Genomic DNA, 27,335 nt, shown 5'->3' on the forward strand with positions numbered 1-27,335 from the left:
GGACTTCAACTCCCAGAATTCCTCCTCCTCCAGTCATGTCAGCTCAGGAATTCTGAATTCAGAAGTCTTAAGCTTGCCAAGTTGGAAGACCCTTGGTCCAAATCGGCAACTTTCAGGTGTGTGAACCTCAGCTCCCGGAGCTCCCCCAGCCGTTGAGCAAATCAAAGCATGTTGGGTGAATATCTATCTCTCTACCTATCAGGTAGAGGTGAGGAAAGTGGGATTACGTTACCCCCCAAACCACCCAATGGCTGGGTTGGTAAAACATGCCACCTTGGCTATTAAATGGACCCGTTTTCTGCCTTCACAAAATATACTTACTTGCTAAACTAAAGTGAGGAAGGAAGGAAGGAAGGAAGGAAGGAAGGAAGGAAGGAAGGAAGGAAGGAAGGAAGGAAGGAAGGAAGGAAGGAAGGAAGGAAGGAAGGAAGGAAGGAAGGAGATTGAGAAGATGTAAAAGAGAGGGGAGAAAGTAAGAGTAAGGAAGAGGGAGGGGAAAGGAAGGGAAAGGAAGGAAGAGGAATTGGAGAGCAAGGGGAAGGCAGGAAGGAAGGAGGGAGGAAAGAAGGAAGGGAAGGAGGGGGGAATTGGAGAGCAAGGCAGCAAGGCAGGAAGGCATGAAGGTAAGAAAGGATAGTTGGATGGATGGAAGGGAGGGGGAGGGAGGGGGAGGGAGGAAGGAAGGAAGGAAGGAAGGAAGGAAGGAAGGAAGGAAGAACAAGAAAAGAGGGAGGGAGGGAGGAAAGGAAGGGAGGGAGGGAATTGGACAGCAAGGGGAAGTCAGGCAGGAAGAAAGGAAGGTGGGAACGAAGGAAGAAGGGCAATAAAAGAGGGACGGAGGGAGGAGTGCTTGATTCAATGAAAGCTCACCATGAGACCTGACCATTGCTGTAGGATTGCAGCCACCAGATTGCAATCAAGCCCGGTTCATGAGGTTGTGTGAACCCAGCCCGAGAGCCTGGCGCCTACACCTCCAGCCCGCCCACCCCGTCCTCACCTCTCTCACACAGCCGGCCCAGGTAGCCGGTGCCCAAGCAGTCGCAGATGAAGCGGTTCCAGCCCTCCCGGCACAGGCCTCCGTTGTGGCAGGGGGTGCTGCCACATTGCTTGAGGGTCTCCCGGGAGCAGAAGCTGGAGACCCCAGAGACGCTCTGCACCTCAGCCAAGCGGCGCACGTCCCGGCTCTTGCCATCGATGAAGAGGTCCCGCACGCAACCCACGTAGCCGTAGTTCAGGAAGGCTGTCCAGACCTCCGGGGGCAGGATGAGGTCCAGGCGGTTCTCGGGAAGTCCCCCCAGGTACATCTCGCTGTCCAGGTCCAAGATCTCACTGTCGCCGCTGGCCAGGAAGGGGGTGCTGCGGCTGTTGACCGAGATGGAACCTGGGAGAGAGAACGGCTCAAGCTCAACACAGGGGACAGTCGGATAATAGGGAGAGGAGCCCCCGGCTGAATAACAGGCGGAGGAAGAGACTTGGGAAGGATCCACTCTTAACTTTTCAGATGATAAAAGTAGATGAGGAGATTCGTACTTTCAGACTTGCAAGACTGAGCTGGGCTCCCAAGTAGATCAGACAGGAAACAATCAATCCATCACAAGAGAGCTGGAAAGGGACCTTGGAGGTCTTCTAGTCCAACCTCCTGCTCACGCAGGAAACCCTCTATCATTTCAGACAGGTGGCTGTCCAGCCCCCTCTTAAAGTCCTCCAATGATGGAGCACCCATGACTTCTGGTGGCAAGCAGTTCCACCGGTTAATTGTTTTCACTGTCAGGAAATTTCTCCTTAATTCCAGGTTGCTTCTCTCCTTGGTTGGTTTCCATCCGTTGCTTCTTCTCCTGCCTTCAGTTACTTTGACCCACCCACCCCTTCCTTGGGGCAGCCCCTCAAATCCTGGAATGCTGCTATTATGGGAGTCCCCCCACCCCCGGCCCTTCTTTTCTCCAGAGTGGCCAAACCCAAATCCTGCAACTGTTCCTCGTATGTTTTTGTCTCCAGTCCAGAGGTGGGTATTCAGCAGGTTCTGACCAGTTCTGGAGAACCGGTAGCAGAAATTTTGAGTAGTTCGGAGAACTGGCGAATGTCACCTCTGACTGGAGATTTTACAGTCTCCTTACCCTGCCCCGCCCACCAAGCCACGACCACAGAACCGGTAGTATATCCCACCACTGCTCCAGTCCCCTAATCGTCTTGGTAGCTCTTCTCTGCACTCTTTACAAAGTCTCAATGTCCTTTTTGTAATGTGGGGAACAAAACTGGATGCAGCATTCCAGGCGTGGCCTTACTAAGGCTTTAGAAAGTGGCACTGATACTTCATGTGATTTCGATTTTATGCCTGTTTATGCAACCAAGGATTGTACTCAGGGGTGGGATTCAAATTTTTTAACAACTGGTTCTGTGGGCGTGGCTTAGGTGGTGGGCGTGGCTTGGTGGTCATGTGACTGGCTGGGCGTGGCCAGCTCAACATCACTCACATCGAGGCACGCATCTCCTTGCCTGGCCTCTCATGACTGTGGGGATGCTGCAACAGTCGTAAGTGTGAAAAAAGGTCATAAGTCACTTTTTTCAGGGCCATTGTAACTTTGAATGGTCACTCCACACAAGCAGCAAAGTACCAGCAAAGGAGGGGAAAAAATCTCCAGAGAAGTTCCTGAGACAGGAAGTCTAGTCCTGCCAAGAATGTAATAAGGGTTAATGGAGAGGCAGTTTCTGTAAGCAACACCAGAATGTTTCCTTCCTGCCTTCCTTACAGGATTAGCCCAGTCATTTCTTCTAACAACCAGTTCTCCAAACTGCTTAGAATGTTAACATCCGGTTCTAGCGAATAGGTGCGAACTGGTAGAATCCCACCCCTGATTGTACTAGATTTTTTGGCTGCCGCCGCACACTGTTGTCATTGTACTTTATGGTATGGCTACATGAACAGAATCTTTCCAGTCTGAAAGTACACATCTCCTGCCATCTCTTTTTACCGCGTGATAAGTTAGGACGGATCCTTCTCTTTACCAGAAGTGTCCAAACTCAAAACAGGAGCCACCTGGCACATTTGAGGGATGGCACATTTCTGAAACAGGTCCAAACCATCTATTTCTAGTCCAAAAATTTGGAATTTCAAACATTTCGCATGCCGTCAAATATCTATAACATGTGTTTCGTTTTAAGTTTGCTTTTAATTAAAATGCTTTGCAGGTAGTCCTCGACTTACGATCATAATTGAACCCAAAACTTCTGTTGCTAAGTAGAACACTTGTTAAGTAAGCTTTGCCCCGTTTTACAATCTGACTTGCCACAAGTGTTAAGTGAATTACTTCGGTTTTTAAGTAAGTAACATGGTTGTTAAGTGAATCTGAGTTCCCCCACTGACTTGGCTTGTCAGAAGCTCTCAAAGGGGAAGCCAGATTCACTTAACAACCATGTTACTAATTTAACAACTGCAGTGATTCACTTAACAAATATGGCAAGAAAAAAATCATAAAATTGGGGGAAACTCACTTAACTCATTTCTCACTTAGCAACATAAACGCTGGGCTCGTAAGTCAAGGATTCCCTGCATTAAATTCACCTGTTTTCTGCAACTGCACAATCCCTTCGGCCGTGAATCAACCTCAAGGGTCCATCACAAGCCACACCAAAGCGAACCAGAGCAATTATGAACCAAGGTTGTTATGTCAGAGCAGTTACTGGATCAGTAACTGAACGGTGAAAGATCCTGTTGAAATCACAGGACCTGACTGGCAAATAGGCTTTAAACCAGGAACTCCTGCAGATTCCTAAGCGAAACAGCAGACAGGGAGGGATCCAGCCTTCCATAATGCAGAAAAGAAGATTCAGGGACTGCCAACAGCCCTTCCATTTCTCTGAGAATAACACAGAGACAAAATGGGAAGGAAAAAAGGCAGCGAGGGTCTCTTCCCAAATTCCCTCTGCTCTGCTGCCAACACAAGACTACATAATGAACCTAATGTATTACTATGGTTTCCCTGTCTGTCTGTCTGTCTGTCACTTTCATTAGCCAAAATGGTGCATCGCGGGGCGACAATTTTTGAATCGCAGTACCTCAACTCTGCTGCCTGAAAGAAGGAGTAGAGCCACCGCTCCACATATCATCATTGAAACCTCAAGGATCTCTGTACCAATTATATTGGCCAACCTATGGCTGCAGCACTTCTGCAGTCCCTGCCAGCTTCCCATGAAGTCAGTGGGGAAGCTGGCAGGAAGTCAAAAGTTGGAAGTCGTGCCTGCTTCCACTGTCTTTTTGCCTGCCTGTGATCCATTTGTTCATGTCTCCGGGTAAGTAAATATTGACAAAGGAAAACCCAACAGGTTGTATAAGTTGTCTGGTAAAGAAAGAAATTGATCTGGATGATGAAACTACAACTTCTCTCTCTCTCCCACTGCTGAAGCATCACCCCACCCAACAGCCTCTATTTCCTTGCCCATCTTTGCTGCATGGAAGACAATGATGCACGATCCGGAGGCATACCCACCCTTGCGCCCATCGCGCTGGAAGTCCACGTGGCACCACTCCCCGTCGTTCACTTTCTTGGTGCTGGCCCGCATTTTGATGCCCCCCGAGCCCATGTCCAGCAGCAAGTAAAGGTAGCCGTCCAGGAGCTCCATGGCAAAATAATCTGCCTTGTGCATGCGCTCCGATCGGCTCTCCTTCGGCGGCTGCAGTCGGCCGTGGCTGAAGAGGAGAAGCCCATTGGGTTCGGTGGTCCGGAAATCAAAGGAGATGGAGCCGGTCTTCTTGGTGTTCCACTTGGGCAGGGAAATGTACGCCTCGGGCGACTCGAAGGTGACCGGATCGAGGGCGGCGACGTTCTCGCAACGGAAGACCAGGTCCCCGTTGATCTTCATCTTAGGGTCTCCTTCCTTGGCCAAGCGTGACAACTCCAGTTTGAAGTCATTGTTCTTGTAGACCACCTACAAAGAAAGGAGAAGAGCATCAATGGAGGTTCTCACTTGTCCAGGACACGCTTGTCTCGAAGGCGCTTTTTTCAAAAGGCAACTGGACTTTTGTTTTTCCTTGAAGATGTTTCGCTTCTCATCCAAGAAGCTTCTTCAGTTCATGAAGAAGCTTCTTGGATGAGAAGAGAAATGCCTTCAAGGGAAAAAAGAAGTCCAGTTGCCTTCAAGGAAAAGGCCCCTTTGGCACAAAAGAGAAGAGCAGCAGCGCCAGCGAGACATCATCAGTGGCCCTCTCCTCTAACTGCCATTGTCGGTTTCGTACAATTTGAATCGCCTGGTCAGTTTTGATCAAACAGACGATTGCGCTGGCTGGAGTTGAATTCAACTCAGAATAAGGTCCGTATTGCAGGCCTCAATGCCAACAGACTGAAGGGTTTCCCAGTTTGGCATCACACTGGTGACTGTTCCAGCCAGCTGGAGAAGGCCTTGCCTGAACAAACCACCATTGATGCTGCAATATGGTCTCCAGATCAGAGGCATTAGATCCAATTCAAAAAAAAATCAGATGAGTTCCACGATCACACCACCAAACCCAAATCTCACAAAATTAATACAGGTCCTCCTTGATTTATGACCCTCACCGAGTCCAGAATTCTGGCCATAAGTCATGCCAGTTGCTTAAGAGGGTCAATGTTAGTATTGCTATTGTGGCCATTGTTAAGCGAATGTGGCGGTCATAAAGCCAATGATTGTGAAGCAAATGTCATGATCCCTAAGTGAATTTGCTGTTCGCAATTGTTTGGGGTTGTTCTTTTTTGCCAGAAACCAGAGGTAAATGGCAGTTTATGCCCCCCGCCAAACAAAATTGCCTACGTGGCAAGATGGTTGGCTAATAAATTTTACAAATACATAAATAATAAATACTTAATTTAAAAAATTGTAAATTGCAGTCATGTCACTGCCGGTCTGTTGCCCAGTATCAAAAATGCAAAGATGTGACTGGGACAGTCAAACCATAAGAACTTTGAATCCAGATGTTAAGTATTGCCAGTCCTCGACTTACAACAGTTAACAAAGGTGGTATTTATATGGTGCGTGTTGTAATGTAGCTTTTTAGATGTAGATTGGGGTGTTGATGGCCGGCTATTAAGTCATTGGCTGTTGTTTCCTTGTGCTGCCAAGCCTTCCCCTCCTAAGTACTTGATAAGCTGGGGGTCAATCAGCACATTTCCCAGGCTTCAATCATTCCCCTGGCTGTTTTGGGGCCTGCTCCGCCAACAATCTTAGTAGCTGTAAAATTGAATGTACGTCCTTGTTCATTGCAAAGTCAGACCAATGACTTGGGGTCTCCTCATCTGAATGCTTGCTTGGGTTCTTTCGATCTGGGGATTACTTCCTCCCCTTCTGTCCTACATAGTGACAGGAGCAATCCTTGCAGGGGATCCAGTAGATTACATTGGAGGTAGGCATCGCACACTGCCAAAAGACTACCATAGGAGCAGGGGCGGGTTCAATATTTTTAACAACCGGTCCTGTGGGCGTGGCTTAGGTGATGGGCATGGCTTGGTGGTCATGTGACTGGCTGGGTGTGGCCAGCTCAACATCAGTCACATTGAGGCATGCATCTCCTCGCCTGGCCTCTCGTGACTGTGGGGATGCTGCAACAGTCGTGAGTGTGAAAAATGGTCATAAGTCACTTTTTTCAGTGCCATTGTAACTTTGAATGGTCACTCCACACAAGCAAAGTGCCAGCAAAGGAGAGGAAAAAAAACTTCAGAGAAGTTCCTGAGACAGGAAGTCTAGTCCTGCCACGAATATAATAAGGGTTAACAGAGAGAGGCAGTTTCTGTAAGCAACACCAGAATGTTTCCTTCCTGACTTCCTTACAGGATTAGGCCAATAATTTCTTCTAACAACCGGTTCTCCAAACTGCTTAGAATGTTAACAACCGGTTCTAGCGAATAGGTGCGAACTGGTAGAATCCCACCCCTGCATAGGAGGATGAATTATGCACTGTAATTCCCAAAGGTGCTTTTTTTTTCAAGAGGCAACCGGACTTCCTAGTTTTTCTCTGAAGACGTTTCGCTTCTCATCCAAGAAGCTTCTTCCGCTCTTCTCTTCTTGGATGAGCAGCAAAATGTCTTCAAAAGAAAAACCAGGAAGTCCACTTGCCTCCTGAAAAAGCACATTTGGGAAACACAAACACAAACATGACTGAGAATTCTCCATAGTTATGCATAGTAAAGATTGCTTGGAGGAGGTAGATACTTCCAAACTCATTGTTAGCCTCACATTGGAAGCTTGGAAGGCAGAAACTCTGGTCCCAGTGACCGACCCAGATTGGACCCTGCAACAAATAGGCTCTTGTAAGCCCTTTGAGGTAGACCAGGCTAGGAAACCCCAGTTATAAACGCTGATGCTATTTTTACTAGGTAAAAGGTAAAGGTTCCCCTTGCACATATGTGCTAGTCGTTTTCCGACTCTAGGGGGCGCTGCTCATCTCCGTCACAAAGCCGAAGAGCCAGCGCTGTCCGAAGACGTCTCCGTGGTCATGAGGCCGGCAGGACTAAACGCCCGAAGGCGCACGGAATGCTGTGACCTTCCCACCAAAGGGGTCCCTATTTTTCTACTTGCATTTTTTACATGCTTTCGAATGCTAGGTTGGCAGAAGCTGGGACAAGGAACGGGAGCTCCCTCTGCGACGCAGCGCTAGGGATTCGAACCACCGAACTGCTCTGATTGACAAGCTCAGCGTCTTAGCCACTGAGCCACCGCATCCCCACATTTTTATTAGAGAGTTATAGAAAGGGACTCCTGCAAGCTTGAAAGTGTCTCCCACCCTCCCTGCCTTTGTTTACATACCCCAAAAGGTATGAGATGCTTTCTCAGGGTAGTCCTTGATTTACGACTGCAACTGAGGCCAGAATTTCTGTTGTTATGTGGCTCATGCTGGAATTTATGATCTTTTCTTGCCAGTGTTGTTAAGTGAAGCACTTCAGTCGTTAACTGGATCCAGTTTCCTCTCACCCCACAGTGATTTTGCTTCTTGGAGGCGGCCTGGGAAGCTCGCAAAAGGTGACCTCGTGTTCCCAGGATGCGGCAACCATCGTAAATACATGCTTGATTGCCAAGCACCCACATTCTGATCCTGTGACTGTGGCAATGCTGCAATGGTTGTAAGTGTGAGGACCAGTCATAACTCAACTTTATTCAGTGCTATTGGTGGCTAAATGAATGTTTGTAAGTTGAGGATCTGTGCAGTTCTGGTCCAGGCTCAGGTTCCTTTTATCTTACCGTTGTCTTGCTTGCGGTTCTTCCTCAAAGTCGGTCTCACAGCTGCACATCTTACCTGAACAAACTCCCTTACTAAAGGAACCACCATCCTGTCCCAGGTGACTTCTTAGCTTGGACAACCACAAGCACACAGAAAGAGACTTGTGTCGCCTATAAACCAGCCCATCCAGTGTCCTCCAAAGGTAGGGAAGTGATTGCTCCCAGAATTCCTAGCTCCCAAGACCATGAGGACTAGAAACTTTACATGTGAAATGGATTTATAATGGCTGCCCGTCTCACGAAGGCAACGCTGGGCCAACAACGCATGAAAGTGATAAAAACGGTTTTAGTGGTAGACGCAGTGAGCCACGTGCAGATCTATAGGTTGTGAAGTGGAGACACCACTTCACAAATGTGTGGCACAACATAGGAGAACAAACCCATCAGGATTAGACTGAGCAGTCCATCTGCATTGGAAGACAGCAAAGTCGCCTTGGCAAATAGGCGGCAATACAAATCTAATAAATAAAATAAATAAATAAAATTGGCACAGAGAGGACCGCTGGCTTGAAAGAGGGATCGAAGAGGCCACCTAAGTCCAAACTGAACATCCCTCCCTCAACAGAGGGGGAAGGAGGAGGCGTCTCTCTCCAGTCTACCACACAGCTCCTTTCAACAGTTCCCAGAAGGCTCCACACCCATTTGCACCACTCAGGTGGCCCTGAGGACATAGATAAACCTCCAAGTGGCCTCGATGGCTCTCTAAAAGGATGCAAATGACCAGCTGTCTGCAAGGAGTATCAATCCTTCCCTTCCCCACCATCCAGTCAGAACTGAAGAAGCTTCTTGGATGTGAAGCAAAATGGAAAAAACAGAAAGTCTAGTTGCCTCTTGAAATAAGGCCCCTTTGTGACATATTAGTGAGAATAAAAACAACAACAACCATGTTAAGAAATGTGGGGAACGGACAGATTGAGGGGGGAAGATGCTCCCTCAACCTTCTTCCCCTAAAGCGCTAAGTTCAGCCTTCCTCCCCCTCCCGCCTGGTCCCAACCATCCCCTCCCTGGCAACTCACATCCTTGAGGCATCCCATAAAATTGTTGCTGACGGGGGATCCGGGCAGGTCCGCCGTGTTGGGACTCCCTCCGATATAGAAGAAGTCGTCCGATCCCAGCATGGTATAGTCCTCTTGGGTGTATCCGGTGGTTGTCAGGATTCCATCCACGGAGATAGTCACCTGTCCGTCGTGAGTGCAGGGGTTGTGGGGAGGGGGAGGGGGTGGGGGGAGACAAGGAGACAAGAGAGTGTTAACCAACCACAGGACTGATGGGAGAAGGGGGTGAGGGCTCGGGAAATGGGGCTGCCAACTTATTTTCTGGTCTGGTTGTCTCTTCGGAGAAATGCCAAGGTATTTTTTTTCCACCCTCGGGTGGGGGGTTTGGGCGAAGGGGAGGAAGACGGACAGACAGAGCAGCTGCCACGGGGAGAACATCTGCACAAGACTTGAGGGTCCAGAAGGGGATCTGATGCACCATGTCTATGCTAAGCAACCCACCCACCCACACGCCCTGTCCTCAGCATGCCCACTGATACACCGATGCTCCGGCGAGTTGCAAGTTGGCTCGGCCAACCGAGGGCTGCCCTTTCCTGCAGCTGTCGTGGGGAGGGGAGCGTGTAGAGCCGGAGGGAAGAAATCCAAATTTGGGGAGCAGATGAGACCCAGATGAGGCCAAAGGGACGCTTATACCTGCAGAAGAAGAGTTGCTTTGTTCGGCTGGAGCCCGTGAAGTTCCTGGCTTCTCCGCTGCCGACAACCTTCGGGACACTTTTAGCAGCTAGGTTCGCACAACACGCTCGGCTTCGGTGAACGCTTGGCTCGTCTGAACCTGAGCATCTTGCGGGAACCCAACTCTCCCTTCAATCTGTCATGGAAACCAGACCAGCCCCATCGCTTGTTTGGGCATCGGACGTTTCGTAAAACACTGGAGCTGCAATTTGTTAACCTGGATTTAGGATGGATGGGGTGGAAATCCCAGGCCCCCGGGGGGGGGTGGCGGTGTCTGGCATCTGCCCAACCCTCATCTGTGTTATCTTTGTCGTTTTCTTCTTTGCTGGTTACTAGATACAGATACAGATTAACAGAGTTGGAAGGGACCTTGTTGGTCATCTAGTCCAACCCCCTGCCCAAGCAGGAGACCCTACACCATTTCTGACAGATGGCAGTCCAGTCTTCTCTTGAAAGCTTCCAGGGATGAAGCTCCCACAACTTCCGAAGGCAACTTCTGTTCCATGGGCTGATTGCTCTCACTGTCAGAAAAATTCCTCCTTATTTCCAGGCTGAATCTCTCCTTGGTCAGTTTCCATCCATTATTATTCCTTGTCTGGCCTTCAGGTGCTTTGGAAAATAGCTTGACCCCCCTTCCTTCTCTCTGGGGTAGCCCCTCAAATACTGGAAGATGCTATCCTGTCTTCCCTTCACTAGACTAGCCAAGCCCAGTTCCTGCAACCGTTCATCGTATGTTTCAGCCTCCAGCACCCTCATCGTTCTGTTTGCTCTCCTCTGTACTTTTTCTAGAGCCTCAACCTCTTTTCTATAGTGTGGTGACCAAAACTGGATGCAGTACTCTAGGTGTGGCCTTACTAAGGCTTTATAGAGTGGTATTAGTACCTCCCTTGATCTCGATTGTATCCCTCTGTTAATACAGTTTAGGATTGCATTGGCTTTTTTGGTGGCGGCTGCAGACTGCTGGCTCCTATTTAGCTGGTTGTCCACTAAGACTCCAAGATCCCTTTCACAGTTGCTGCCATTAAGTCTGATTTCACCCACTCTGTATGTGTGCTTTTGGTTTTTCTTGCCTTAATATAGGACTTTTCTCTACACTGAATTTCATTTTGTTAGATAGAGCTCAGTGTTCAAGTCTGTCAAGATCCATCGGGATCTTGAGCCTATCTTCTAGGGTGTTGGCTATTCCTGACAGACTAGGATGGATGTCAGCCATAATTGTAGAGCCAAGAACATAAACTGTAGTGATTGTAATGCTTCTGGGAAGTTGCTAACTTCTGAACCTAGCAATTAAAAAACAAAAACTTTTGGAAAGAAGGCGGAGCCTCCTCGCTGACGGGCCGTAGATCGCGACTCTCTGCGGCTATGGTCTGTGCTCTTTTGTTGGAGAGCCCCGATCATTACGATTAGGGGCTGAAGCTGCTTTGGAGGGGCGGTGGAGTAAGGGGAAGCCGCAAGCCAGGTTGAGGGGAGCCGCATCTCCCCCCCGGGCTTGGTCTTTTTCCCCCTGAAGACGACTGCAGTGGTGGTTTAAAATGGCCACCCCGAAGAGGAGGACTCAGCTGGATTAATATTTGTGCAGGAGGGAAGAAAGAGGTGGATAACATCTGAACCGGGACAACTGGGCCATACAACTAAACAAAAGTACCCCAGGATTAAGGTAACATGGAATTTTTAAGAAAAGAAAAGTGAGCGGCAAAATTACAAAGGGACAGGAAAAAAAATAAGAAAATATTTTTGACAGCTAAGTGGGGCTTCGAACCGGGAAAGGAAGAAGCTGGAACTAAAGATTTAACTAAATTGGACAAAAATATTTTGGGAATAAACAGGCATAAAATAAAGCTGGAATTAAGATTGTCAAAAAATAATAATAATAAAATTTACAAATTGGAGACTGGACTGCGCTGGAATATTGACGTTCGAAAAACCCTAAACAAAAAAATAGGGGAAAAGGGTGAAGACTTTGTATAATGGAGAGTGCCACCTTTTGACAAAAACTTGAGTTCAAACAAAAGGGAAAGCATCCTGTTTCTGAATGAACTTGTGTGGATATAACATTAAAGAAATATTGAAACAAAGTAAGAATCTTAGAAAGTGAAAGCAGAACCAGAATAAAGAAAAAAGCAAGGAAAGACTGACTGGGATTGATTGATGTTTTTGGTATAGACCCTGGGCTGGAATAACAGAGAACTTTAGAAAACTGAAAGAAGAAAGAAGGAAAGTAAAAGTGTTTTGTTTTTTTGTGGACTTTAACGATCATAAAATATAAGAGTGTGTAATGATGATATCTCTTCGGGAATTAAAAATGGAACTTAAAAATGTGAGAGAATTACTACAGGAAAGAGGCGAATCACTTTGCTCTGTGTTAGAAAAAATGGAAATGGCGATTGAAGAACAAGAAGAAAGAGCTTCAGAGGAGGAGGAGTCGACTCAAGGAGAAGGCATTTTAAATAGACAATTAACACAAAGAACACTACAAAGAAGTGGGGAAAGAAGGAAGGCTAAAAAGTTGAGATTTACGAAGGCAATCAAAAGGGGGAATACCTGTGAAGTCGGGAAAGGCAGACAGACCCAACAGAAAAGGGGAAAGGAAGATATTAAGAAAGAGAGGGATATAAACTGGAATGAGAAAAGATATGGGGAAAAGAGGGGGAGGAGAAGCAGTAAGAAACAGGTGCATGAAATAAAGAAATAAGGAAATAGTAAAATGTTGAAAAGAAATTGTTTTTTCAGAGATAATGGTTGATGAATTAAAAAAGGGATTCTGCAGGGTGACAAGGTGTAATAAGAATATTTCTGCAATTAAAAATATTTAGAAAATAGGGTAATATAGATACTGATAACTCTTATTAAAAATTAAAGGGGGAAAATATGCTGCGGAATCCAAATGAAAAGATGTAATGATTATTATTGTAACTTCTTAAAAATAATGGTTTATTGGGAATCAAGATGAGGGAATAAAGGTATATTTTAATCATTGAGGTGTCACACGCAAAGCAGTAAAAGGGGGGAAACCTATACTTGTTTTTTTCTTTAGTGTTAAAATTTGTATTAATCTAGAATTTATAAAAAGAATGTGTAATGGAAAAGGAATATGACAGACTAAAGAACCAACTAAACTAATAAGTTAATATAGACTATTAAAAGCAAGGAGAGACATTGGTAACCTTTATATTATTATTATTATTATTATTATTATTATTATTATTATTATTATTATTATTATTATTATTATTCAAACACATATTGTTTTTATCTTTATTTTTAAAATAAATATTAAAGGATTCTATTTGAAATAATTGAAATGAAACAAAAAGATATTTCAATTGAGATTAATGAAAGAGGCTAGAATTAATGTGTTTGTTTCTCTCCTTACTGAAAATTTGGAATGGAAAAGGTAATAATAGAATTAAGTATGCATATATGAATGTATAATTGCTGTCATATTTGTATGTAAAGGTGATGACCCGGAAATATGTTGTCCACTAAAAAGAGATTTTTGTTTTTAATGTGAAAAACTGAATAAAATTTGTAAAAAAAAAAAAAATTCCAAACAGGGCAAGTGCCTGCTTTCTGTATCATGGTTTATTTCCAGAGACAGGGCCTAAAAGCCATTTTAGAAAGTAAAAATGACGGGTCGTTGTGCCCTGAGGGTTGGTGAGCAACATGCCCAACTACCCAGGAGAAGAAATAGTTAGTTGGACTCCAGGGAGCATTGCGGAGAGGCTTAGATGCCAGGGAACAGCCACGTGAATCCACTTTCAGGAAAAGGGGGATCCACAGGAGGGGGGCCATTTTGTGAAGGCACTCACAGGAGGCTTTTAAAACTCCAAGGTCGGCCACCAGCTGAAAGGCAGCTTCCTAGTAAGCCTTTCCGATCCTCTTGGTGGCTTGAGAAAAATTTTCAACACGAGCAATCCTGTATCCTTTTTATCAGTATTGTACTGATTTTTTTTTCTGTTTTGTTTTATTGGATGATGCCCAGAGCCAGTTTGGCCTAAATTGAACAAATTAAATATAAATATAGGTCGTCCTCAACTTACAACCACAACTGAGCCCAAAATTTATGTTAAGTGAGAACTTTGTTAAGTGAGCTTTATCTCATTTTGCAACTTTTCTTGGCAATGTTGTTAAGTGAATCACTGCAATTGTTAAATTATGGGGATGCTGCAATGGTCATAAGTGTGAAAAATGGTCATAAGTAACTTTTTTCACTACTGTTGTAACTTCGAATGGTCACTAAATGAACTGTTGTAAATCAAGGACTATCTGTACACATGTTTAGAGCCAAGGGATTGGTCAGTTATATTGTCTTCAGGTACTCTAACATTATCTATCTATCTATCTATCTATCTATCTATCTATCTATCTATCTATCTATCTATCTATCTATCTATCTATCTATCTATCTATCTATCTATCTATCTATCTATCTATCTATCTATCTATCTATCTATCTACCTATTTATCATCTATCCATCGCCTAACTATCTATTTACCTATCTCTCTCTCTCTCTACCTACCTACCTACCTATATCTATCATTTACCTACCTACCTCTCGATCCATCCATCATCTATCTATCTATCTATCTATCTATCTATCTATCTATCTATCTATCATCTATCTATCATCTATCTGCCTACCTATAGCTGTCATTTACCTACCTACCTCTCTTGATCCATCCACTGTCTGTCTCTATCTATCTATCTATCTATCTATCTATCTATCTATCTATCTATCTATCTATCTCTATCATCTACCTGCCTACCTATAGCTATCATTTACCTATCTCTCTCTCTCTCTATCTCTACCTACCTACCTACCTACCTACCTACCTATATCTATCATTTACCTACCTACCTCTCGATCCATCCATCATCTATCTATCTATCTATGTATCTATGTATCTATGTATCTATCTATCTATCTATCTATCTATCTATCTATCTATCTATCTATCTATCATCTATCTGCCTACCTATAGCTGTCATTTACCTACCTACCTCTCTTGATCCATCCATTGTCTGTCTGTCTGTCTGTCTGTCTGTATCTATCTATCTATCTATCTATCTATCTATCTATCTATCTATCTATCTATCTATCTATCTATCATCTATCTGCCTACCTATAGCTGTCATTTACCTACCTACCTCTCTTGATCCATCCATTGTCTGTCTGTCTGTCTGTCTGTCTGTCTGTCTGTCTGTCTCTATCTATCTATCTATCTATCTATCTATCTATCTATCTATCTATCTATCCATCCTTATATGCCCCCCCACATCTTTTGTGCCAAAACCCTGGATGGAACACAAAGCAAGAATAAAAACTTCAAACAAAAAAATCTAACAACTCCCAGCAATCGAAAGGGAAACACTCCTTCGCTTTCAAGTCAGAGCTGAAGAAGCTTCTGGGATGAGAAGCAAAATGCCTTCAAAGAAAAAAAAGAAAGTCCAGTTGCCTCTTGAAAAAAGCACCTTTGCGATGCTAATGACAAACTCTTTTAACTAAGCAGGGGAACTGAGAGACTTTCAAGTTTCCATCAGCAAGGCAAAATGGGACTGTGAGATTGACCAGACTGGGTCCTCTGGCAAAAGGCGGTTGAGCGTTCCTGTTTTCTGTCAACCTCAGCAATTTTAAAAATTCAACTCCCAGAATCCCCTGGGGAGAATGATGGTGCCAGGACACCTGATGGAAAGGTTGGGTCTTCCGATTTCTATGACAGTTTCTGAGCATCAAGTTCTTCTTAATCGGGAGAGAACTTTTCTATCAGTTGCCAAAAAGGAATTCTGGCAGGATATTCTACCCTCTTCTCCCCAAAAAGCTGGTTTTACTGGGAAAAAAAGAAGACTTGGCACTTAAAAACAGACAAGCAAGCAGGCAAACGAGAAAACTGTTTGGGAACCCCAGGTATGTATAGGTAGTCCTCAACTTACGACCACAATCGATCCCAAGTGAGACTGTTATTAAGCAAGCTTTGCCCCATTTTAACCACCTTCCTTGTCACCGTTGTTAAGTGGAATCGCTGTAGTTTGTTAAGTGAGTAACACGGTTGCTAAGCGAATCGGGCTACCACGTTGACTTTGCTTATCAGAGGGTAGCAAAAGGGAGGGGATCGCGTGGCCCTGGAACACCGCGACCGTCATAAATATGAATCAATTGCCAAGCGTCTGAATTTTGATCACGTAACTACGGGGACACTACAATGACCGTAAAGGTGAAGAATGTTCATAAGTCACTTTTTTCATTGACATTGTAACTTCAAACGGTCACTAAGTGAACTGTTGCAACTGGAGGACTACCTGTATCAACAAAGAAAACCCGCCCTCTGTTTAGAAAGCAGGTCCTCAGCTGGAATGATGGCTAAGCTGCCTCCTGGGGTGGGGGGGGGAAGCCAACATCCTTGCTTGTCTGTTGTTTTACCCCCATTGTTGCCGTTCTTGGCTTTCATCTTTTATTCATAGCGAGGAGATTGGCTTGACTCGGGTCGGCTGGCAACCCAACCGCAAGCCATTTGGGGTGGCGTAAGCTTTGCTGCAGCCCGCGGAAATGCAGGGAGGCTTAATAGTTGTGGTTTCCAGCTTCCAAAGGCTGGACGGCCGAGGAGGGGTGGGGGGTCTGCATTTGTCTGCTTCCTGGTTTGTTTTTAATTTGAAAAAACAAAAGAGGGGAAAACTTGGCAGGCAGGATTCTCAAGGGCTGCCTGGCTCTTCCCCAAAACGCATTTGCTCTCAGGGCTGCCTTAAATAAATAAATAAATAAATAAATAAGTACATAAATCCCCGGGAAAAGAAGGGACTTGAATTCCAGATATTTGGATAGAGGTAGTCCTCAGCATAGGACCATAATTCTCTGTGGCTAAACAAGACAGTTATTCAGTGAGACACACATTATTATTATTATTATTATTATTATTATTATTATTATTATTATTATTATTATTATTATTATTTGGGTGAAGTCAATCACTGCTGTTGTTAAGTAATCGTGTTTTTGTTAAATGAATTTGGCTTCCCATTGACTTTTGTTTTTTGGTCTGAAACTGGCTGGCAAAGTTGCAAATGGAGCCGTGGTGGCCTGGCGGTTAGAATGCAGGTTAACTCTGCTCACAGCCTGGAGTTCGATCCTTATGGGATTCAACATTGACTCAGCTTTCCATCCCTTCAGTAAAATGAGGACCCAGATTGTTGGGGGAGGGGCAAGAGGCTGTAAACCACTTGGAGAGGGCTGGGAAGCACTGGGAAGCGGTAGATAAGTCTAAGGACTACTGTTATTAGCTGTGGTGGTGCAGAGATTAGAATGCAGTATTGCAGGCTAATTCTGCCGACTGCCAGCTGTTCAATCCTGACCGGCTCAAGGTTGACTCAGACTTCCGCCCTTCCAAGGTGGGTAAAATGAGGACCCAGATTGTTGGGGGCAAGAGGCTGACTCTGTAAACTGCTTAGAGAGGGCTGTAAAGCACTGCGAAGCGGTACATAAGTCTAAGGGCTATATTGTTAGTGCTATTTTGCTTCTTGGAAGCTGGCTGGGGAATTCTGGGAGTTGAAGTCTACGTATCTTAAAGCATCTGTGGTTGAAAAATATTGACGTAAGGCATAGATGCCGCCTGCTTCTTTCAAAAGAGAATCTGAAAAGCAGTGATGGGGGGGAAAGTGAAGAGACTTGGTAAAAGCAGAGATGGAGCACAACCTAACATTTCAAGGGGAACAAGCTATTTTAGTAGCCAGAGAAAGAGGCAGGCTTTGGGCAACCAACAGCTGAACACAGACTTTCAACTCCAGGTGAGAAGTTGCATGGAAAGAGATCTTGGTTAAGTATGTCAAAAAGGGGAGGAGGAGAACAAGAAAAGGAATGGGATGGTGCAGTGGTCAGAATGCAGAATTACAGGTTAACTTTGCCCACTCTTAGAAGTTCGATCCTGACCGGCTCAAGGTTGACTCAGCCTTTCGTCCTTTCGAGGTTGGTAATGTGAGGACCCAGATTGTTGGGGGCAAGAGGCTGACGCTATAAACCACTTTAGAGAGGGCTGTAAAGCACTATGAAGCAGTATATAAGTGCTATTGCTATTTTTTTCCTTCCTTCCTTCCTTCCTTCCTTCCTTCCTTCCTTCCTTCCTTCCTTCCTTCCTTCCTTCCTTCCTTCCTTCCTTCCTTCCTTCCTTCCTTCCTTCCTTCCTTCCTTCCTTCCTTCCGGTTAGAATGCAGGATTGCAGGCTAACTCTGTCCATTGCCAGCAGTTCAATCCTAACCAGCTCAAGGTTGACTCAGCCTTCCATCCTTCCAAAGTTGGTAAAATGAGGACCCAGATTGTTGGGGGCAAGAGGCTGACTCTGTAAACCAGGGGTCGCCAACCTTTTGGACCGTGGGGACCACCAAACTCATAATTTTAAATCCCAGGGACCACTAACTGGTTCTGTGGGCGTGGCCTAATTTGTGGGTGTGGCTTGGTGGTCATGTGACTGGCTGGGCATGGCTTGTATGTAAATATTATAAATATTTATATAAATATTTAATTTTTTTATTAAAAAAGAGCAACTTTTACCCAAAGTCAGGCAAAGCAGGCAGGCAGATTGAGTTGCTTACAGAATCATTCAGTGATCTATCTATCTGCCATTGGCTAGCTCAGTCTGTCACATAAAATTTGCTTGACGTGAGTCTGCACTGAATAATAGAACCTTCAGTCCTAAGGGAGATTCGGCTGTGCTTAAAAGCAGAGCCGAAGATCTAAGGACTAGCTAGAAAGCAAGAAATCCAACCATTTCCTGCTTCCTAGCTAATCTAAATCTCCTGGCACAGCAGAACAGATGATGGTCAGGAAAAAAAAGGAAAAATAGCAATTTAGCAGGCATGTGTGGCCGGGAGGGTTCCCGCGGGTCATGTGGGCAGCGCAGCCTTGTGTTTCTGCGCAGCCTGGATTAATTGCTTTCGGGCAGGTGCTCTGGGGTGAGATTCCTCTGTGGCCCACCAAAATTTTCTCACGGCCCACTGCTGTAAACCACTTAGAGGGGGCTGTGAAGCACTGTGGTATATAAAAGTGGTATATAAGTCTAAGTGCTATTTCTATTTCTATGGCTATTGTATTCAGCAGCTGGCCTTGGATCATTCCTGGTTCAGACCGGAATGCATAGGAAGCAGCTGGATGAAATGGGCTTGCGAAGAGGAAGGTAACTTGTAGGTTTCTTGCTACAGACAATGGCAGGGAATGCTAATATGCCTGAAGATGGAAACAGCATTCAAAAAATAATATTTAACAGAGACAAATGCAACACTGTGCATTTAACTGGCTTCACTTAGGAAACAAGGACTCTTAAGGGAGAGGTTGAGGCTGAGGAAAGAGCCAGCTTGAGAATTGTACTTGTAAAAATGATTTGGAATGTTAGTTGCCTGCAACTTGAGTTGATGGGCTGCAAGAAGATGAAGATAATTGAAAGTGTCAGCAGATGCATCGTTTTTCAATTTAAAGGAAGAAATAATTCTGCTTTATTTTACATCTGCCTGAGCCCGACTTGAATTTTGTCTCTTGAGCCATGCATCAAACTTTAGGAAGGATTTGGAGAAAAGTGGAAGAGATTCAGAGCTAGGTCACAAGGACAAGCTCTGTGGGAAGAGAGTGGTGGAGTTGGCCATGTGGAGAAGATTAAAGGGATATGATCACACGCTTCGAGGGCCGTGGAAAGAAAACAAGGAGAGAAGCAACCCAGAACTAAAGAGAAACAGTGAAAACAATGGATCAGTGGTACGAGTTGTCTCCAGAAGTTCTGGATGCATCACTGGAGGCTTTTAAGAGGAGACTGGACAGCCATTTGTCTGGAATGGTCAGAAGGCACCTTGGAGATCATCCAGTCCAACCCCTAGCCAGCTCAGGAATCTGACACCACAACACTCTCAGCAGATGGCCAGTCTCTGTTTAAACCAGGGGTCTTCAAACTTGATAGCTTTAAGACTTGTGGACTTCAACTCCCAGAATTCCTCTTTCAGTCATGTTAGCTCGGGAATTCTTGAAGTCCACAAGTCTTAAAGTTGCCAGGTTTGAGGACCCCTGGTTTAAACTTTCCAGCCAAGGAGGAAGCACCACAGACCAAGGAATCCGTAACTTTGGGGCTGATTCTATTCTGCATAGAAGAGGAATCCTACCAAGGGCTGGGAAAGAGAGAGAGGGGGGGACAGAGCACCGTTAGCGCCTCTTATCCAGTTAATTGCACTGGAAGAAAATTTACAGCATGTTCCTAAAATGGAATTTCTTTCACCTTGATAGTTACTGATGCATTTATCTGGGCTTTTATGCTGATGTGCTGTCTAAGGACTCCTTTATCTGAGAAATCATGTAACTTTTGCAGGATCCAATCTGTGTCCAGAGGTTTAGCCTTCGGACTCATGTCGGAGCCCATCCTTCAGACGGAGAGCTCGAAAGACAAAACCTCTGTCCCAGTGACAGACTCAGGACTGCATCCTGCAACCTTATCCTTGGACACGTAGATGGGCCTCCATCCATGTAATTCCAGAGTCGTTTTTGTTTAAAGAGCTGTCAGGTGTTAATTAGACCTCTTAAGTTTGTACTTTTGAAGGACGCAGTGACTCCAGCATGGTTTTGGTTCAGAAAAGAGGACAGAAACTGAACGAAGGTTGCTAAGTGAGGCAATCCTACAGATAGTCCTCGATTTACGGCTGCAATTGGGACCAGAATTTGCACTGCTAAGCAAGACACTTGTTCAAGTGAGTCACGCCCAGTTTTATGAACTTTTTGCCACAGTTGTTAAGTGAACCACCGCAGTTGTTAAATGAATCTGGCTTCCCCCGTTGCTGGGAAGGCCAGAAACAGGAGGCTACAACCATTGTATATACCTGCCAGTGGCCAAGCAGCCAAATTTTGATCAGGTGAGAGTGGAGGTGCAGCACTGTATGTGCCAGGATAGGTCAGTGCTGTTGTAATTTCAAACAATTGCTAAGCAAAGGATTGCAAATGCAGGATTACCTGTACTACATTTCCCATGACATCTTAACAAAGAGCCACACCCAAAGAGGAATCAGATCCACAAGGGGTGCTTACTGATATTTAGGGGGAAAAAATTGTACATTCCTCTTTGGGTGATTTCGTTCCACCGTGCATTTTCCTCAACCAGGTTCATTCCAGATTTCATAAATTTCAGGGCTGGTAACTCCCTCCCTGCCTGATTCGTTGGTCGGCTTTACATTGAGGGTTCACACTAACTCTTTAAAAACTCGGTTTTGTTTATAGGACGGGTGATGCACAAACAAGTAAACTAAATGGAAGGGCTGCAGTTCTTGCAACAGGACCAATCAGAAATGAGCTAACCTGGACTAGAAGACCTCCAAGGTCCTTTCCAGCTCTATTCTTAATTCTTATTCCGTTCCCATTCCCTCTCCTATTCATTTTAACCCAGATTTGGATGTTTTGCGAATCCAGCTGAAACCTGGCCATCACAGGCAGAGGGGAAAATTGCCAACCCCTTAAAACTTGCACCATTCAATTCAGCATTTCTCAACCCTGGCAACTTTAAGATGGGTGGACTTCAACTCCCAGAATTCCCCAGCCAGCTGGCTAGGGATTTCTGGGAATCGAAGTCCACATGTTTTAAAGGGGCCAGGTTTGAAAAACACTGATCCACTTACCAGAATTAATCAATTTATCTCTGTTCTGGAATAGACAGATAAGTCTGGTCAGGAGGTCAGAAGACATTTAGCCCAAATGCAGGGACATCTCCTTCCCTGTTCTGTGTCTGAGAAGCACATTATGTTCTGGCCAAATTTGCACAGCACAGTAGTTTGACTGGGTTGGGTCCCTGTCCCCAGTAGTGAATCCTGCTGAACCACAAGATGGTTCTCAAGGGGAGAAGCAACCTAGAACTAAGGAGAAATTTCCTGACAGTGAGAACCATGAACCAGTGGAACAGAAGTTGACTTCAGAAGTTGTGGGTGCTCCGTCACTGGAGGTTCCTAAGGAGAGACCGGAGAGTCGCTTCTCTGAAATGAAAGACCTTCCAAGTCCCTTCCAATCTGTTATACTGTGCATTAGAAGAAAACAGAAAATGTGGGTTCTCACAATAAGCTAACCCCCTCCCTGGTAATTAAGTTTAGCATGCTGTAGCTGTTTGGTCCTTTCCTGACCTTTCCTTGTGTCTTACGAGCGCTCATAAGAATAGCAACTGTATTTTGCTAATCTGGATTTAATGCATTGTGTGAATGAGTGTATGCGTTTAGCTGACTAACTCATTTCCAATTTACCTAACTAGCCTTCCTCCAATAAATAATTCTAGATGTGGTGGATTATAACCCAATCACCCCCATGATGTGTGAGGATGATGGATGTTGTAGTTCAGCACATTCATAAGTACCTTTAAGGCAAGGGCTGGGTTAAGTATTTAAATCATGCCAAACAATTTTAAAACATGCCACAGTTTTGGGTATTCTTGTTTCTTTCTCCATGGCTGTCTAATAAATTCTTTTCTGAAAAAGATTTCATCTGTTGATATCTATCTAGCTATCACTAACACTTAGACTTATATACCACTTCACAGCCCTCTCTAAGCGGTTTACAGAGTCAGCCTCTTGCCCCCAACAATCTGGGTCCTCATTTTACCCACCTCGGAAAGACAGAAGGCTGAGTCAACCTTGAGCTGGTCAGGATTGAACTGCTGGCAGTGTGCAGAGCCTGCAAAACTGCATTCTAACCACTGTGCCACTAGGGCTTGCTCTGTCTGTCTGTCTATCTGTCACTCTATTTATCACTATCTATCTATATATCACTCTATCTACCTACTTCAACCTTTCTAACTTACGTTATCTACCTATATCTTAAGGCTAACAAATGTAGAGGCTCCTGTGTCACACTGCACACTTCAACAACCGCCCAGAAGTTTCTCCAATAATATTCTTATTAGTCCTGGAGAGGCTGCAGGGCTCTGTGGTTTTCCTCACACAAGGCTGACACAATTAGTAAAAGTCCCCTCAGAGTCGAATGCAACTTCTGGTGGCTTCATGGACAGGTTGTGCATTTTCTTGGCAGAAACATGGAACTTGTTCACCACAGCCTTACAGAATAACAGCATTGGAAGGAACCTCAGAGGTCTTCTAGTCCAACCCCCCCGTTCAAGAAGAAGACGCTATACTATTTCAGACAAATTGTTGTCCAGCCTCTTCTCAAAAGCCTCCAGTGATGATCCACAAGGGCTGGATCCCACCCACAGCTCCTGAAGGAAAGCCCTTGTACTGGTTGATTCTTCTCCCTTTTGCCTTCCAGGGGAGAAAGGGAATTCCCCCCAGTCTGAAATCTGGCCGTGAGATTTCTTGCTCTACGACAGTCTGTCCCAAGTCTGTCCTTCCAGAAGGCCACTTGATATGATAAGTTCTAGGGAAGTCTGAAAATCTTGCACAATCTTTGAATTGACCTTGCTGGGTGCTTTTTTCCCCCCTTTCCCTTGGCTATTTCCTGTTTCTCGACAGTTTGCAAACGGGGAAGGCATGTATGTATTCCAGTTTGCATTAATTGCCTTTTAAATACACTGGGGCTTTTGCTAATGAAGCGCCGGCATCTCTGGAGCCAGCATACAGACGGACGCCAAAGGAGGCCTTCCCTTCGCGAAGGCTGCTTCCCTCTTTGGCAATCACACAAAGCCACTAAACAGGACAGGGGTTCCCCTCCAAGTGGTCCAGACTGAAAGGCACTTGCTTCCCCAACCGGGTGCTTTCTAGGTGAGCTGGAATTATAGTTCTCCAACTTGCAAAGTCAACAGGTGGCTGAGAATTCAAAAACAGCTGCAAAGCACCAGGTTTAGGGGGGGCTGGGGGAGTTTCTAGGAAATTGAAAAACTCCCAAACTTGCATTTCGGAAATGCGGGCGGTCCTCGACTTACAACCATAATCGGGGCCAGAATTTCCATCGCTAAGCGAGTTGCACCCAATGCTACCACCTTTTGGTTGTTAAGTGAATCGCCGCAGTTATTAACTGAATCATGCAGTTGTTAAGTGAAACTGGCTTTCCTCCCCTTGATTTTATTCGTCGGAAGCCAGCTAGCCAAATCGCAAACGGCCATCCCATGACCTTGGGACAATTCAACTCTTGTAAACATATGTTGGTTACCAAGCAACCAAAGTTTGATCACATGACTATGGGGATGTTGTAACTGCGAGGAGAGGTCGCAAGTCGCTTTTCTCAGTGTCGTTGTAACTTCAAATGATCATTAAACAAATGTCTTAAGTTGAGCTCTGCCTGTATCCATGTTGGTGGTTTCCATCAGGGGTGGGATTCAAATTTTCTAACAACCGGTTCTGTGGGCGTGGCTTAGGTGGTGGCGTGGCTTGGTGGTCATGTGACTGGGTGGACATGGCTTGGAGGTCATGTTATTGGCTGGGCGTGGCCAACTCAATATCACTCACATCGAGGCACGCATCTCTTGGCCTGGCCTCTCAAGACTGTGGGGATGCTGCAACAGTCGTATGTGTGAAAAGTGGTCCTAAGTCACTTTTTTCAGTGCCATTGTGACTTTGAATGGTCACTCCACACAAGCAAAATGCCAGCAAAGGAGGGGGGAAAAAACTCCAGAGACGTTCCTGAGACAGGAAGTCTAGTCCCGCCAAGAATGTAATAAGGGTTAACGGAGAGGCAGTTTCTGTAAGCAACCCCAGAATGTTTCCTTCCTGCCTTCCTTACAGGATTAGCCCAGTAATTTCTTCTAACATCCGGTTCTCCAAACTGCTTAGAATGTTAACAACCAGTTCTAGACAATAGGTGCGAACTGGTAGAATCCCACCCCTGGTTTCCATCTAGTCCAATCTGGTACAGCACATTTCAGTGCTGGACTTAAAAAGTCTAAATTTAACATTTCAACCTTGGAGAATCAGACTTTTACACTATCTGAATCCCATAGTGGTTTGTAAACTATGCTGTCCACCTGAGCATGCCATAAGAGCACTAAGCATTCTGCTTACTTAATAAACATGGTTTAAGTAAACCATTGTTTAATGTTGGAACCCAGTCTGGAAGGGGTTTGAATAAAGCAGGATTTTGTGTCCCTAGGAATGGAGGACTCAAATACTATTTGCTTGTTTCTTTCCCCAAGAAATTCTTGGGCAAGCCTTGGCATCATGAGAAAGCTTAACTGGAATTTCTGCTTTCTCTTCTCAAATTCCACCAAGACTCTTAAGTACAGAGGTCAAGCAATTTTCCAAAGCACCTTTGAAGGCCAGACAAGGAACAATGGATGTAAATTGAACAAGGAGAGATTCAACCTGGAAATAAGGAGGACATTTCCTGAGTGAGAACAATCAACCCATGGAACAGAAGTTGCCTTCAGAAGTTGTGGGAGCTTCATCCCTGGAAGCTTTCAAGAAGAGACTGGACTGCCACCTGTCAGAAATGGAGTAGGGTCTCCTGCTTGGGTGGGAGGTTGGACTAGATGACCTATAAGGTCCCTTCCAACTCTGTTAATTTGTATCTGTATCAGACTCCATGACTTACAACTGGTTGCTAGCCACAGTTTGAAATTACAATAGACAAATTACAAGGGGATTTATGATCAGGGTCCAAAGTTTCAATGGTTTCCCCCTTTTCCTACATGGTCACATTATCGCACTTCAAATACTAGGCAATATAACCCCGTTTATGGCTGTTTGCAGTCTCCTGTAGTCACATGACTGCTTTTTAAGACAATTTCGCCGAAAACCATTGTTTCTGGTTCTAGGGGCTTAATGACTGCTGTGTTCGCTTAATGGCCATGGCAAAAATGGTTTTAAGAGCGGGTCAATCCCATGACCATTATGACTTTCACCTCATAATTGGAAATCTAGGTATATATAAGCTTCAGATCAAATTTTGGCTTCCCCGTCTCTCTAATCTGTGTTACATGTTATTTGAAGAGATTTGTACATCTAAAAGTTTGCAGGCTTCATGACCTCTGAGCTGGCTTGAATCTAGAATGTTTTTTGCTCTTGGTAATTTTAAGTTGGGTGGACTTCAACTCCCAGAATTCCCCAGCCAGTAAGGCGGCTAAGAAAATTTGGGAGATGAAATACACCCTGCTTAAAACTGCTTGGAACTGGTTTGGGGGGTGGGTGAGACCTCAACAGTTCCAAGACCTTTTAGCCCTCTAAATATTAGATGCTACCTTAAAAATATGGACTTTGCTTTCTAGATCCTGCTTTCTCTGATAAACAGCTTGTCGCTGCTGAAATCAGGACACTGGAGCTAGGACTTATTGGGAAATCCTGGATGATCTGCCCTGGATTGTTCAGGATTTGTGAAACCCGCTTCCTTCACTGTAGAAAATCTAAATAATTTCCCCTATAATATACACTATTATTCTGCTGAAAAGAAGGAAGCTTGGGAGAATGAAACTATCTTTGGATTCCATTTATGAGCTCCTGGAAACAAAAGTTCTGAATCTTGGGCACATGTATTGTACCAGTGGAGTGTTGGTGTTTTACTCACAGGACAAGTCAAGACGTCCTAAAAATTTTTTCATTTTTTCCATTGCTCACAAACCCTCCTGGGTCTGATCTTCCTTCACATAAACTGACTCCATATTTTTCCCTCTGTGGCTGATTTTCCTTCCAAACTAGGAAAAGGACATCTAAGAACAAGCTAAGTTTGCATTCTGTATCTCAAAATGAGAAGTGAATAGCCAAGATTCCCCTTTCTTATCCGTTCTTTCCCTTTTTCGTTTGAAATCATAATAAGGGGTAGAAACATTTCGCTTCAGTGTTAAGTTTCCTTCCTTTATGCATGTCTTTTCCGCCAGGAAGAGGACTTCCTTCTCCAAATGAACTGTGCATCTCCCAACGGCTGTCACTCACGCCCAAGATCCTTTGAAGGCATCGTTGTCAGGTAGCAGAGGGTGAGGAGCACAGAACAATCCAGCTAGGAAACCGATCCCGAGTCCTGCCACCTTTCCGATATTTGACAGTCGGTCCAAAGATCAAAAAAGTTTTTAGCACATCAGACACAGGGATACACCAAAATTAAAACATTTTGGAGCAGGTCTTAATCACCTTGTCTCCGAGGAAAGCGTGCACTCCACCAAATCTTCCAGCAGTAGGCAGTGCTGAGCAAGCTCTGGACCAAAATCTGAGCAATTCAATTCGATCACCAGATTGTTTGGGAGCAGATTTAAGACATTAAAATGAAACCGTGGGAGGGGCAGGGGGTGCTAACATCCCCACCGGGGTCTTTTCAAAGCTGCAACATCTCAGCTGTAGTGCAACGGACAAGCACATCCTGGAGAAGTCAATGTTGTCCCTGCACCCTCCACCTTCCCACCTCTGCCCCCTTCATCCCTGTCGATATATATTTTTTCTGAACCATCAAGGCTTGTGCAGAACAGGGCAAGTTTTGGGAAATAAAAAAAGAGAGAGAGAGA

General features: G+C 45.0%; 1 protein-coding gene across 1 annotated transcript in view; it reads right to left on the bottom strand.

Moving 5' to 3' along the window:
- Positions 1–27,335, bottom strand: part of NRXN2 (neurexin 2) — a 385,627-nt gene that overhangs the window by 205,482 nt on the left and 152,810 nt on the right. Inside the window, 3 exon segments of the mRNA XM_087943407.1 lie at positions 998–1,381; positions 4,485–4,923; positions 9,258–9,419. Of these exon segments, the coding sequence (XP_087799533.1) occupies positions 998–1,381; positions 4,485–4,923; positions 9,258–9,419 (985 nt within the window).

Source organism: Notechis scutatus, chromosome 14 (genome assembly GCF_049901735.1).
Source record: "Notechis scutatus isolate UNSWTSFEM ecotype Mainland chromosome 14, rNotScu1.2, whole genome shotgun sequence".
In the NCBI taxonomy this organism is placed as follows: Eukaryota; Metazoa; Chordata; class Lepidosauria; order Squamata; family Elapidae; genus Notechis; species Notechis scutatus.